General features: G+C 40.6%; 1 protein-coding gene and 1 long non-coding RNA gene across 6 annotated transcripts in view; one reads left to right on the forward strand and one right to left on the reverse strand.

The window, feature by feature from the left end:
* The window catches only part of SLC35F4 (solute carrier family 35 member F4), a 285,938-nt gene that overhangs the window by 258,924 nt on the left and 12,087 nt on the right, over positions 1-14,927 (forward strand). The window contains exons 3-4 of one of the 2 annotated variants that reach the window (XM_010341053.3): positions 397-694; positions 6,007-6,226. In XM_010341053.3, the coding sequence (XP_010339355.3) occupies positions 397-694; positions 6,007-6,226 (518 nt within the window). The remainder of the gene's footprint in view (positions 1-396; positions 695-6,006; positions 6,227-14,927) is intronic. The other variant, XM_003930487.3, reaches the window with a different exon arrangement.
* LOC141583617 (uncharacterized) overlaps positions 1-14,927 on the reverse strand; it is a 99,394-nt gene that overhangs the window by 4,168 nt on the left and 80,299 nt on the right. For all 4 annotated transcript variants that reach the window (XR_012516300.1, XR_012516298.1, XR_012516299.1 and 1 more), the window contains exons 7-10: positions 14,175-14,319; positions 10,311-10,389; positions 5,117-5,245; positions 1,299-3,682 (exon numbers count right to left, since the gene is read on the reverse strand). This is a non-coding gene — a long non-coding RNA (uncharacterized LOC141583617). The remainder of the gene's footprint in view (positions 1-1,298; positions 3,683-5,116; positions 5,246-10,310; positions 10,390-14,174; positions 14,320-14,927) is intronic.

The raw sequence follows: 14,927 nt of genomic DNA on the forward strand, positions 1-14,927 counted from the left end.
TGGGATGCCCCTAAGGCTTCTTGTGGGAGGTGTTATGCCTCACATCTTCTCATGTTTCATAGGAGAAAGCAGGGCACGTGGTTAAGACCAGTATTTGGGGGCTGGGATGTGTAATGCTCTTACAAGGGAAGGACACACTAAAAAAACAGCATAGCATCTGCCAAGTCCATGAGCATCCTCATGGACTGGATGGGGACTCAAATGTTTACCGCATTGTGTAGAGCAGAGAGTCCAGAGGAAAAATGAGCTGAAGTTATCAGTCTCTTTAAGTGATGGTAGAAAAGAAAAACACTGTCTGCCTGTTTGATTTCATCTGTCTTTTTTAAGGAGCTGATATATTTGATTGCTGTTTCATAACCTGCTTTCCACACATTTATATTCCTTTCCTGTTTCCAGCAGACGATGGGACACAGACTCATTCCGAGAACAGCAGCCAAGAAAACAGAATCAAGGCTCGCTGCCTGTCCTGCACGTCCATGGCTCTAAAGGCCATCTGGGGACTCCTGATCATCTTGTCAGTATCATCGTCTTGGGTTGGAACCACACAGATTGTAAAAATTACTTATAAGAACTTCTATTGTCCATTTTTCATGACTTGGTTTTCCACAAACTGGAACATTATGTTTTTCCCCGTCTATTATTCTGGTCATCTAGCCACTGCTCAAGAAAAGCAATCTCCAATGAAAAAATTCAGGTACGTTTCATCTTAACTGGTCAAAAAGAGATTATTCAAATATGTTTTAGGCACATGGCTCATTTTTATCTCTTGGGAATATGAGTTGAGTATTTGGGGGTATGTAAAGAAGCAAGATCTAAGGTTGGTGATGAGCACTAGGGGCAGAGTCAGTCCTCCCTTAAAATAAATGTGTCTACAACATGCCACGCACTATACTGGTGCTTTTGCGTATCTTATGACTGGTGGCAACACTTACTTTTTAAGGTGGTGGTATCCCCCTTTTAACACAAGAGGAAACAAATTCAGAAAGGCTGAATGACTCACCCCAAGGTTACTCATAAATAATAGAACTAAGATTTAAATCCAGATCTATTTAGTAAAGTGTTCTATAAGAACATCCGAGTGCGTCAAGGCCAGAAAAAAATGGTATTAATAAGATTTTTACACAGACATTTGCTCAATATTCCTGACACCGAGATGCCTAGCAGATGACATGGCCTGATTTCATTGAATGGAGAGTTTGGCACCAAGAAATTTAAAGATGCCACTCTTTGCTGGCTAGATGCACATAGGGGCTTTGTCTGTTTCCCTGCTAACCATGAACAGTGGCCGTTGGGCTTACCTGAAAGTTGTATGGTTCCAGTGGTGGTTCCATGCTAAACTTGGTTTCTGTAATCTCCTCTTGGATAGCTAAGGAAGCTGACAGGGCTGATGTCACACAGTGCTGCACAGCACTCAGTGGAGGCAAAAACAGCATTTCGGTCCAAGTATCTTTGCTAGTGGACAGCTCCTCAAAGAGGAAAAGCCCGATGCTGCGCAGTGACTTCTAGGACCCAGAAAAAAATAAAATAGGGACATCAATGGATGGCAGATAGAAGAAAAACGTTCTGCATGTGGACTTATTACTCCTCAGAAGAGTAACTTTGTCTTACAGGGGCCAAAATAATCTTTCTTTCTTGCCCCTATACCAAAGGACAAGAAATGATTATTATAATTGGTACATTATAAGACTCTTACAAACTTAACCTTGAAGGGTCTGTCTTCAAATTCCATTTTCTTTGTGTGTGGTGGTGTTCTGAGACAGAGTCTTGCTGTGTCACCCAGGCTGGAGTGCAGTGGCGCCATCTCAGCTCATTGCAACCTTCGCCTCTTGCGTAGCTTGTGTTACAGGTGCACACCACCCTGCCCAGCTAATATTTTGTATTTTTCGTAGAGATGGGTTTCACCATGTTGGCCAGACTGGTCTCAAACTCCTGGCCTCAAGTGATCTGACCACTTTGGCCTCCCAAAGTGCTGGGATGACAGGCTTGAGCCACTGTGCCTGGCCTCTACTTCCATTTTCTATCACCGCTTTGGAAGTGCTTGGGAACATTCTCACCATGAGTTGATTTTTCTATATGTGTCCATAAAAACTCAGTTGTAATTAAAGAATTAAAAAACAATTCAAAAAGAATACATGCTTTTTGTTTGGGGAAAGCCTGTAACTGTGATTACTAAAGATATTTTGTATTTGATTCCCAGCAAAATAGATATGATCTTGCATTGTAGAAGTTTTTAAACAATGTTTAATAAGTGATTATAGGGAAATGTGATTATCAGACTAAAACTGTCCCTGTTTGAAGATACGTATGTGTACCTATACAATGTGTGTGTTCTACTTGAACATATATATTGATTTAAAACAACAAGAGTTTCCTATAAAAAGAAGTACCTCAAGAATACCTCAAAGCAAGCTAAGTCAGTTTAAGGTAACTGATTTAAAACAAGAGACTGCTGCTAGCAGAAATGTTGCTTTGGGAATGAACTTCATCTTTTCCACATCTCTAAGGTCAGACTAACTCTGAACTCTGTAAAATTGGTGACTTAGCACTGCACCTATAGTCCACATAGAGCAAAGTTGACCATTTCTGAAAGAGAATCAAAGAGTTTTACTGTCAAGCAGAAAACACTATCTTTGAAGGGAATATTCTCCAACAGCCTCCTCCATGTGAGAGGTAAAATTGTCAGACAATTCTTAGATCCTTGATTTTTTTTCCCCTGTAGACTCATTAATACCATTTGCCAAGAAGTCACTCCCAAAGCTCTCATGACTGAACAAAGGAAAACAGAGTTAGTATGTAAGACTGGAAATGGGATTTGTCCCATAGCACCAGAACCTCTATTTTCTCTAGAATGGTATGAAAGCATTTCCAGTTTTTCTTCTTATCGGTAACATCAAAATAATGTTAAATAAATCAAATCTAGATGGTGAGGACTGTCTACTTAGAAGCAGTTTTTGATAATCATTTTACTTATGTACTAGAAAATTCAATCACCTCAGGTGAATTTGAAATTTAGGAAGAAAAAAATTATATACCGTATTACTAACAAGGATCTTTTCTTAGGGAAAAAATCTTTAGAAAACATAAAACTAAAGCCACATATATATTTGCCTATGTCAGGCACCTATAAAATGTGCTTAAGATGCTATTCAACATAAATAAAAGGTTCAATAACTAGTAGCTGCTGTTTTAATAATAATAGTGTCCTCCAACTTCTACGCTTTCTTTCAAGCTATACCACCTGTTAATGTCACTTGGCCAGAAAGTCTGATCTTACCGTCCCAAAGACAAACCCACCATTATTTGCTTCTCCATAAAAATCCCTATTTTTTTTTTTTTGAGTTTTCCTGTTTTAGCCCTTAATGCTTAAATAGTATGGGATTTTACACAAGTGACCTGGCATTTGGATGGAGAGCATTTATAATTTCTATAGCAACAGTGACAGAGGAGAGAAGGCTGGCAGTGAGAGGAGAAGGGGAAGAAGAGGGGAACAATGTGAGGTGAGAATAGTCTCTGCCTGGCAGCAGCGTCTTCCCAGCTGCTTTGCCCGGGAGGTGCTGCCCGTTTGGAGTACTCATCTGTTGGTCTTCCTGTGGAATTGGAATATTCCTTTCCTGCATCCAAAATCTTTGTTGAGGAGCACTCTTCCCAGCATGATGGTGGGCTCTCGAAGAATCATCACTGGCTAGGACCGGGGATAAGAAAAAGAAATCCTTTAATCAGAAACGGGTTTAATTGTGGTTCGTAAGAAATGTGTTCATATTTTTAAAAGTGTTCAGTTGTTGTAAATGATAGGATAAACCCACAACTCTTAGCTCCACCTCCAAATGGCAGCTTTCTCACAGAGCAGATCACCTTACAAGTACAGAATATGAACTTTGTGCCCAGGATGCTCCATGAAAACTCTTCTGGTTCTATGTACGGTACTAATTCAGAGTATCCCATTGGCTGTGGGGCTCCAGAGAAATTACTCACTTTCCTGTGTATGTGAGCACGTATAATTTGTTTGCTTTACAGACGGCTTTAAGTTATTTAATCCCTTCACTGAAGTTCTGTCTCTTTCAAGTTAACATTTACCTTTGGGAAATATTACTTTAATTTACAAAAACCGTTCCTTTTTAGTAGTGTCTGACATGAAAGTAAACAAATTTCAGTGCAAGTTTCTGTGTGAACAACATGTCTTTAACCTTCCTGAAATTGCTGACCTGCACCTTGCAACATTCTCATCCAGCTGAAAGCCACACTTACTATGAAACTTAATCTTTAAGGCTATACTTCCTGCACCTAAATTCTTTATCACCCCTCCTCTCCATGTGTTCCTTTTTTGGGGTTACACATGGGAGGCAAACATTGGCTAGAATTTGCTTTGATTTGCAATACTTTGAGACACACTAATTTCAGTTAAAACTGGAACAGAAATCCCAGCACTTTGGGAGGCCGAGGCGGGTGGATCACGAGGTCAAGAGATGGAGACCATCCTGGTCAACATGGTGAAACCCCGTCTCTACTTAAAAAAACATACAAAAAATTAGCTGGACATGATGGCGCATGCCTGTAATCCCAGCTACTCAGGAGGCTGAGGCAGGAGAATTGCCTGAACCTTGGAGGCGGAGGTTGCAATGAGCCGAGATCGCGCCATTGCACTCCAGCCTGGGTAACAAGAGCGAAACTCCGTCTCAAAAAAAACTGGAACAGAAACTAGTGCAAGTACTAGAGTCCTGTATATAGATTTCATTATAAACATATGCAAATATTAATGATGTTTTGCTTGGAACAAATACCATGCCTAGAACCTGACAGTTGCTCCATAAATGCCTGAATGTTCATGAACAATTGAGTAGAAAAAAATTAAGTGAAACACTCCCAGTGGTGACTCTGTTTTCAGTCCATAGTCATATGGGCACTGTCATCGTATCACTTCCATTATTGCCTGTATGCATTGCTAGCTTGAACATTTTTGTTGAAAGGGCCCCTCAGAGCCAGGCATGGTGGCTCATGCTTGTAATCCCCGTACTATGGGAGGCCAAGGCATACAGATCACCTGAGCTTACAAGTTCGAGACGAGCCTGGGCAACAGAGTGAAATCCTGTCTCTACAAAAAATAGATTGTTAAAACTACCTGGGCACAGTGGTGCGTGCCTGTAGTCCCAGCTACTCAAGAGGCTGAGGCATGAGGATGGCTTGAATCTGGAAGGTAGAGGTTGCAGTAAGCCAAGATCTTGCCACTGCATTCCAGCCTGAACCAGACCTAAAAATAAAATAAAATAAAATAAATTTAAAAAGCCAATTTAAATGAAAATCAAATCATCAAAGATTTAACTGAAGTGACCATTTTTTCACACCAAATTCAGACAATTCCTCCAAAATGGCCAAATGTTTGTATATAAGTACAACCGAGTTTTCTATTTAGTTTTTGTCATGTGGGAGTGATCACAGAGACTTTAATTTTTCTGCCTTAAAAATGCTAGTGGAAAAAACCATTAGTAAATTGGGCAAATATATTAGAAAGAGGCATAGTGTCTTAGAAATAAAATCCCAAAACACGTGCTGCACAGACATACGAGGGTCACTTTCCCTACAGATTCTGGGAATTGTCTGTAGCCTGTTCACACAGTAGTAGCGGCCTTGACCCTCTCTCTTTTGCCCACTGGGGAAGGATCTTCTCCCTCTTCCAATAGTGATTTCAGCAACTACCCATTTCTGTATTTCTTCAGACTCTTCTGAGAATGCTCAGAAATGGCAGAATGGCTTTTCTGAGCATTGGCAACCTCCAGAGAATAGCTCAGGGAAGAGGGTCTAGCTCTGTGCCTGGGCAGATGTGGGCTGTTTTTCAAGGAAACATACACTCCCCTGAAGCCTGCAGATTTCAAAACTGGGTTCAGTACACTTCAGCGATGACGGACGGGTATGAGAGTTTGTGCTCTTACGTGAAAATGGCTGTGATGAGTCGGTTAAGTCAAGATGTGTCACCATCAGTACCTGGATATTAACTTCTCTTTTCTTTCCTAGGGAATGCAGTCGGATTTTCGGTGAAGATGGTCTGACGCTGAAGCTCTTTCTTAAAAGAACTGCTCCCTTTTCTATTCTATGGACGTTGACTAATTACCTTTATTTACTGGCTTTAAAGAAGCTGACGGCCACGGATGTCTCTGCTCTGTTCTGTTGTAACAAAGCCTTTGTCTTCTTGCTGTCGTGGATTGTGCTGAAAGACAGGTTCATGGGAGTGAGGGTAATGGCACACTTGATTCAGTGAGCGATGCCTGCCTTTATCATAAATCCTTGGCATCAGGAGAGCCTGTCTACTTTGTTTCATGGAGTTGCTGTAAAACTTTTCTCACTTGTTCTCAGTACAAACTGAAATCTGAAGATGCGTTAGGAAGCCCAGGCAGTTCCAACATCAGTTGTTTTCATTGGTCAGTGAGCTGATTCCGACAGGAGGCACTAAAGCAGTCAGAGAAAACAAGTTCCTATTTCATAACTTTGAGAATTAATGGTGTGATCAACTCCTTCTCTCCTGAGGAATAAAGGGACTGAGAAAATTAGCCACTATAAAGATCATGATTTGTATTTTGCAGTCATCATGTGTTGAGACAATCCCCTATTGCTCACACCAGATGGATTTAATTAATATTGGTGTAAGTAGGTAAGATTACCAAACAGCAATTAAAGTCACTGGTAATGGCACAATGCTGTTAAAAGTGACTATACTTCTAGTGTGGGTGACTAATGCAGAAATGGAAGTGCAAGCAACAACTTATTTTGAGTACAAATCTTTAATTGAACTGCATTGAACTTCCACCAACAACTTCAGTTCTGAGTTTATTCCTTTCAGGAGTAATATGGAGATATATATATGTGTGTGCATACATATATATATGTGTGTGTGTGTGTGTGTGTGTATATGTATATGTACATATATATATATATATATATATATGTATATATATATATGTATGTCTCCATATATGCTGGCTCCGTGTTAAAAGTAGATTGCTTGGAAGCCTTGAAGATTCAAGGAGTCAGATTTCATTCATATAATATGACATGCCACTATGATGAAAATATAGAGACAACACTTCTTTAGAAGGAGGTACAAATGAATTGCGTTTTCTCAGAGTATCAATATTATACAACGTAGCTTCTCAGAAAGAGATATCCACGATAGAATTTGAAACACATTTTCTTATCAAAACATTGCCTTTACTGGCATCAATCCCAACGTCCTTTTCCCCTCCTAAATGCTGAAACTAATGTCTATATTAGAGACAGGGTTTATGATAATCACTAACCCTGAAAGCTGCTTTTTTGAAATTATACTTTAAGGTCTAAGGTACATGTGCAGAACATGCAGGTTTGATATATACATGTAGCTGTGCCATGGTGGTTTACAGAACTCATCAACCCATCGTCTACATTAGGTATGTCTCCTAATAGCCCTCCCCCAGCCTCCCACCTCCTGACAGGTCCTGGTGTGTGCTGTTCCCCTCCCTGTGTTCATGTGTTCTCATTGTTCAATTCCCACTTACGAGAACATGCAGTGTTTGGTTGTCTCTTCCTGTTAGTTTGCTGAGAATGATGGTTTCCAGCTTCATCTATGGCCCTGCAAAGGATATGAACTCATCCTTTTTTATGGCTGCATAGTATCCCATGGTATATGTATGCCACATTTTCTTTATCCAGCCTATCATTGATGGGCATTTGGGTTGGTTCCAAGTCTTTACTATTGTGAACAGTGCTGGAATAAATATAAGTGTGCAAGTGTCTTTATAGTAGAATGACCTATAATCCTTCAGGTATATACCCAGTAATGGGACTGTTGGGTCAAATGGTACTTCAAGTTCTAGATCCTTGAGGACTTGTCACACTGTCTTCCACAATGGTTGAACTAAATTAGTTCACCAACAGTGTGAAAGCTGGATGGTTTCCAGCTTCACATCCTCTCCAGCATCTGTTGTCTCCTGACTTTTTAATGATCACCATTCTAACTGGCATGAGAGGGCATCTCATTGTGGTTTTGATTTGCATTTCTCTAATGACCAGTGATGATGGGCATTTTTTCAGGTTTGTAGAATGTATATTCTGTTGATTAGGGGTGAAAAGCTCTGCTGATTTCTATTGGGTTCGCTTGGTCCAGAGCTGAGTTCAAGTACTAGAAATCCTTGTTAATTTTGTCTCATTGATCTGTAATGGTGACAGTGATGTGTAAAAGTCTCCCACTATTATGAGTCTAAGTCTCTTTGTAGGTCTCTAGGAACTTGCTTCATGAATCTGGGTGCTCCTGTATTGGGTGCATATATATTTAGAATAGTTAGCTCTTCTTGTTTCATTGATCCCTTTATCATTATATAATACCTTTCTTTGTCTCTTTTGATCTTTGTTGGTTTAAAGTTTGTTTGCTTGCCATTTGCTTGTAAATCTTCCTCCATCCCTTTATTTTGAGCCTGTGTGTGTGTCTTTGGCATGTGAGACCAGTCTCCTGAATGCAGAACACTGATGGTTCTTGACTCTTTATCCAGTTTTCCAGTCTGTGTCTTCTAATTGAGTCATTTAGCCCATTTACATTTAAGGTTAATACTGTTATGTGTAAATTTGATTGTACCATTATGGTGCTAGCTGGTTATTTTGCCCATGAGTCGATGCAGTTTCTCCATAGTGTCGATGGTCTTTACAATTTAATATGTGTTTGCAGTGGCTGGTACTGTGTTCCTTTCCATGTTTAGTGCTTCCTTCAGGAGCACTTGTGAGGCAGGCCTGGTGGTGATGAAATCTCTCAGCATTTGCTTGTCTGTAAAGGTTTTTACTTTTTCCTTCACTTATGAAGCTTAGATATCAAATTCTGGGTTGAAAATTCTTTTAAGAATGTTGAATATTGGCAGGAACTCTATAAGCCAGAAGAGAGTAGGGCTAGAGAGTGCTGCTGTTAGTCTGACGAGTTTCCCTTTTTGGGTAACTTGACGTTTCTCTCCGGCTGCCCTTAAGATTTTTTCATTCATTTCAACCTTGGTGAATCTGACGATGATGTGTCTTCGGGTTGCTCCATCAAGTCATTTATGTTATTCTCTCAACTGGTTATTCTAGTTAGCTCTTCATCTAACCTTTTTTCAAGATTCCTAGCTTTCTTGTATTGGGTTAGAACATGCTCCTTTAGCTTGGAAGAGTTTGTTATTACTTACCTTCTGAAGCCTGCTTCTATCAATTCATAAAACTTACCTGTCCAGTTTTGTTCCCTTGCTTGTGTGGAGTTGTAATCCTTTGGAGAAGAGGTGTTCTTGTTCTTGGAATTTTTAGTCTTTTTGTCCTGGTTTCTCCCCATTTTCATGGATTTATCTACCTTTGGTCTTTGAAGTTGGTGACCTTCGAATATGGTCTCTGGACTTCCTTTTTGTTGATGTTGATACTATTCCTGTTAGTTTTCCTTCTAACAATCAGGCCCCTCTGCTGCAGGTCTGCTGGAGTTTGCTGGAGGTCCATTCCAGATCCTGTTTGCCTGGGTATCACTGGCAGAGGCTGCAGAACAGCCAAGATTGCTGCCTATTCCTTCCTCTGAAAGCTGGTCGCAAAGGGGTACTTGCCAGATGCCAGCCAGAGCTCTCCTGTATAAGGTGTCTGTTGGCCCCTACTGCTCTCTTCAGAGCTGTCAGGCAGGGATGTTTTCGTCTACTAAAGCTGTGCCCACAACTGCCTCTTTCCCCAGGTGCTCTGTCCCAGGGAGTTGGAGGTTTTGTCTGTGAGTCCCTAACTGGGGCTGCTGCCTTTTATTCCAAAGATGCCCTGCCCAGAGAGGCACAATCTGCCTGCAGAAGCAGTCTGGCCACAGTTTTCACTATCTTGCTGAGCTGTGGTGGGCTCCACACAGATTGAACTTCCCACAGCTTTGTTTACATTGTGAGGGTAAAATTGCTTAACTCAAGCCTCAGCAATGGCAGACGCCCCTCCTCTCACCAAACTCAAGCGTCCCAGGTTGACCTCAGACTGCTGTGCCGGTAGTGAGAATTTCAAGTCAGTGTATCTTAGCTTGCTAGGCTCCATAGGTGTGGGACCCACTGAGCCAGGCACTAAAGGGTATCTCCTGTGTGCCGGTTGCGAAGATTGTGGGTAAAATGCAGTATCTGGATCAGAGTGCATGTTCCTTCTGGTATCGTTTCTTAGGGCTTTTCTACGATAGGAAAGGGAAATACCCTGAACCCTTGGGCTTCCCAGGTGAGGCAACATCCCACACTGCTTCAGCTCACCTTCATGGGCTGTACCCACTGTCCAACCAGTCCCAATAAGATAAATTGGGTACCTCAGTTGAAAACGCAAGAATCACTCACCATCTGTGTTGATCTCTCTGGAAGCTGCAGACCAGAGCTGCTCCTATTTAGCCATCTTGCTGGCTCTCCTGAAAGCTTTCTTTGGAAAAAAAAAAAATTCCAATTAGAAAACTCTGATTGTATATTGGGAGATGCTGCTCAGAAATTTAGAAATATAGCTTGATATGTATTATAAGTAGAAAACTTTGATAGAAGACAAAATCAGAAACTGCGTGCAACAGTCGGTGATACAATATATCCAAATGTGATACTACATTCTTTACTGGCTTATCTTAGGTTTGACCCCAAAGGGCTGAGCATCATGTATTTATTCCTGGGGCACTGGTGCTGGCTGTCTACCGTCAGGTACCCTGCCAAGTCCTTGAGGGCTGAGAGTTTTCCTGTATTGTTCATTGTTCTTTTTAGGATGTGCTACCTAATCCATGGGGCGCAGTGCAAAAAGAAAATTCAGGGGCTCTGTTAAAAACTATTAATAGTTTGAAGATAACAACAACAGAGCATTAAACCAAGCAAGGGTGGGGACCTTCCAAGCACGGGGCCCTAGATATCAACTTAAGCCATCACCTAGGAAGTCAGCCCTGTCTATTTTCAACATCTAGAATATTGCAGGGCACCAAGTGGGGGCTCAGTTGGCATTGGATGATACACTAAATGAACTTACACTGCTGAGATCCTTCTTTTCACTATCTTTCACTACCATGGACCACCCGTAAGAACCTGGAAAGTCTTATCAAAAGAGGGGAGAAGAGAGATCTGGAAGCTTTTCTGTTCTTTTAGTGACATCCAAATGCCAAAATTAAATCCATACAGTCATGATTAGATTTACCAGTAACAAAATCAGTTGTATTAGAGTCAACGAACACATTTAACCGTGGACCTCACTGATGCAGGAGATTACATCCAAAATGGTACAATGTATGTTTGAGGTATTTTAGAGGAAAAAAAAAAAAGAGAGAGAAAAAAAAAAAAAAAAAAAACACACGCTGTGTAAATTACCTTTAAATAGCAGATTTAAGAAATCTGCCTAGAGGCCATTAACCATTGCCATTTTAAATGTGCTATCTGCAGTGGGTTGAATGGTGACTCCAGAAAAGATCTATCCACATCAAAATTCCCCTAAATCTGTCACTGTGACCTTATTGGATAAAGGGTCTTTGTAGATGTTATTAACTTAGGGATCTTGAAAAGGGGAGATCATCTTGGATTATCTGAGTGGGACCTAAATCCAATAACAAGCGTCCTCATGAGAGAGACACACAAGAGACACACACAGAAGAGGTGGCAGCAATGTGACCACAGACACAGAAATTGGAGGTATGTGGCCACCAGCCAGGAATGCCGGGACATTCACCAGAACCCTGGAAGAGGCAAGGACTGTATCTTTTCCTAGAGATGCCTTGCGTCCCAGCTGTATTTTCAACTTCCAGCTTTCAGAACCATGAGAGAATTAATTTCTGTTGTTTTAAGTCACCCAGTTTATGATAATTTGTTACAGCAGCCTTAGGAAACTAATACAGCATCTGTAATTAATAAGACTCAGTAGAAGAAATGTTAAATCGCTCATAAGTACTTATTAACAAGCATAGCCGTAAGTGAAGACATCAGGGGTGGCAGAATAGTAAGCATTAGTGTCAGGCACCCTGTAAAAGTAGGCTATTTTTCTCTTTCTTTTTAAGTAAGAGGAAGTGCTTCACTTCTCACTGTGAAACACTGGGATGTGTTCAATGCCATGTCCAGAAGAATAGTAAAGTGTAATTTTAGTGATGCCCGTAATCAGGCCATGGAATGTGAGAAGCACCAAAACATATTCAGCATTTTGCCTTTGACAGTATCAGCAATTCTTTTCCTCCCAAGACATATTGAGAACACATATAATTAGGTCATTTGAGAAATTAAGGAGGGCGAACAGCACTGTCAACATAAATGCAGCTCTTACTGCCCAAATCCATAAATAATCTAAAGCATAGCCCCTCCAGATGTCATCCCGCTGGACTACTCTTAGAAAAAAGCAGTTAAAGGGATGCTTTCCATCATCAGATTAAAATTTATATTTCTGGTTCATGCTACAGCATCGGTAGTTTAGAAACAGATGTTTGTTGGATTTTAATTCTCACATGCTTAGCCCCAGGAAGGGGCACATTTAAAATGGCCTTCTCTTTTTTTTTTTTAATGTAAAAAGAATACCACGAACAAAGTGAAAGATGATTTACGTTAAAGCATCATAAATATGGGTTTATCTGGCCACCAGTAGGCCAGAATTACTAGTGCTCACATAAAAATGAATTATGTATTATGAATAATGTCCTAATATTTTGTTTCCTTTGAACACTGAATTACAGATGGAAAGGTAATCTGTTTTACATTGTTTTATATTATGAAGTTATTTCAACAAATTTATTGGTCATCTTTGGTGTGTTAAAAAGCTCTTTCATGAGCAATTGCTTGCAGCTAATCTGTGATCATCCCATGAAAATCAGTAAACTTCTTTAAAAGATAATTTTTGATTGCAAAAATGTTAGAAAATTATAATCCAGCTCTTGCAGCTTTGAAAATGGTTGTTCTCCTGTCTCTCAGACCTTATCATGTTTACCTAGAGCTCTTAAATTCTTAACAACGAGAGAACCCACCTTAAAAAAAAAAAAAGAAAGCTTTTCCCAAAGGAAATGTACCACCAGCTGGGAGTTTTCTTCTCTGCTGTTGGCACCCGTTTTATGCCAATGAAAAGTGGGTTCTACACCAGAGTGGTAGAAACTTTCAGATTTTGTCTCTCTCTTACTTTTTGTAATATTCAAATTTTTCTTATACTTTCCAGTTTCCTTGAAGATATGGCAAACATTGGTGATTTGTGGATGGTTCAGCAGATCCCAACTGTCTTAGCAGATTATGAAATGAATTAGTATCCCTCTGGCTTGGGAACCACATATTTTCCAGCTATATTTAGGTCCCTATACAGTTAGCTTCCCAAATGACCGCTGTTTTGAAGACTTTCCAGGATCTACCAAAAACTAACTGAAGTACCTCAATTAAACTGAATCTTTCATTGCACAGCATGTACTACTTTGAATTCAAATTGGGCCCAAGAATCCTCTGAAACAGTATATTGGAGCTGAGCTGCTACTGATTTATGCTGATATTAAGAGTTAAGATGACACATGATTTGACAATTTGTCTCCATCTTGCCTTTGGTTACTCTTGATTCATGTGCAATGCAGAATTCTCCACCCAGAACTTCCATGCTTCCTGGAAGAGGCAGTGAAGGATGGACAGTGGGAGTCATCCTCCCTCTTATCCCCATGTTGGCAGGACAATGACTTATGAATACAGCCAAGAAAGGAGACAGCTGGGCTGTGCTGGCTGTCTGATTTTACACCCACAAGGAATCCATAACCCCTTCAACAAAGCGCAGTCAGTATGTCTACCCTCCACATATAGCCTTCCCTCTTTCTGCATAGGATTTCTTTACATCTTTGACATCCAGGTCTCCCTTTGGGATCATTTTCAAATGGATTTTATTTATACAAAAATCGATGCATGTAGGGAGAGGAGGAGTTCAGAGGCACAGCATCCCTTGGATTTGCTGCTGTCCAAGACGCCCCTCTCCCCCTATCATACACAGCATCTGGACAGCTATAGATGGCCACACCTCTTATTTTTCACATTTCAGCACTTTTTCAGTTTAACTGAATCTGAATAAAAGACAGTTTTTCACAGAACCTTAAATATAAAATATGCAAAAGTTTAAGGGTGCTGTATAGCCATAGTTCCTTGAAAATCGACTATCTCAATTTACCCAAAGAGAGATGATCATCAGCATGTTTCTCTTTGGTCAAACTGTTAATGGGTGTCCCGACCACAACCACTGACCTTCGGTCTTCAACTTCAGGACACCAGCTGCCAACAGTGGAGTCTGAGATCTGCATTTTTAGGGGCTGCTGTAGGCTTTGGAATTCAAGGTTTCATTTGTGAACCAGCTGCTTCATACTCACCTAGCTTTGAGAAACAGAATTACCTTCAAGGCAAAGTAAGGAAACATGTTTGAATTATAATCACTCTTTTTGACCTTTAAAATCTTAAAGGAACACTGTAGGAAGAGAAGCAACTAAAGGTTCATCCAATGCCTTGGACCATAAATGAGCTGGTACTGTTAATGCAAAATAAGAATTGTGAAAACCGTCTATGAATGGGAACCATAGTTAATGGGGTAAGGCTGATAACCTCTCATGGAGATGTAGAGAGGGACCAAACCCTTGTGGGCTTTTGATCGCCTGGGCCAAAAGAGAAGAAAAAAACAAAGATACAAGAAAATGAAAACAGCCCAAAGCCAGATATTTCTTTAGGCTTTATCTGCACAAACCAATTCTTTGAAAGATAAAAGAAACAACCTCCATGCAGGGTCACAGGTGGCATTTGGTTCAGTGAGATCACCAAATGTCCACTGATAAAGCCCTCTCTGGGCTTTAGGAACAGGCTCAAATGGCCGCACGGACCCTCTGATTGGCTCTGAAAATTGGTGCCGAGAGCTCGCCAAGGGCCACAGCCTGTGGAGGAAGATAGCTGGCTCACAAGGCCATGCCACTCAGTTGGCATGCTGAGATAATGGGCTAAATAAATCATCTT

Source organism: Saimiri boliviensis, chromosome 2 (assembly GCF_048565385.1).
Source record: "Saimiri boliviensis isolate mSaiBol1 chromosome 2, mSaiBol1.pri, whole genome shotgun sequence".
NCBI classification, from domain to species: domain Eukaryota; kingdom Metazoa; phylum Chordata; class Mammalia; order Primates; family Cebidae; genus Saimiri; species Saimiri boliviensis.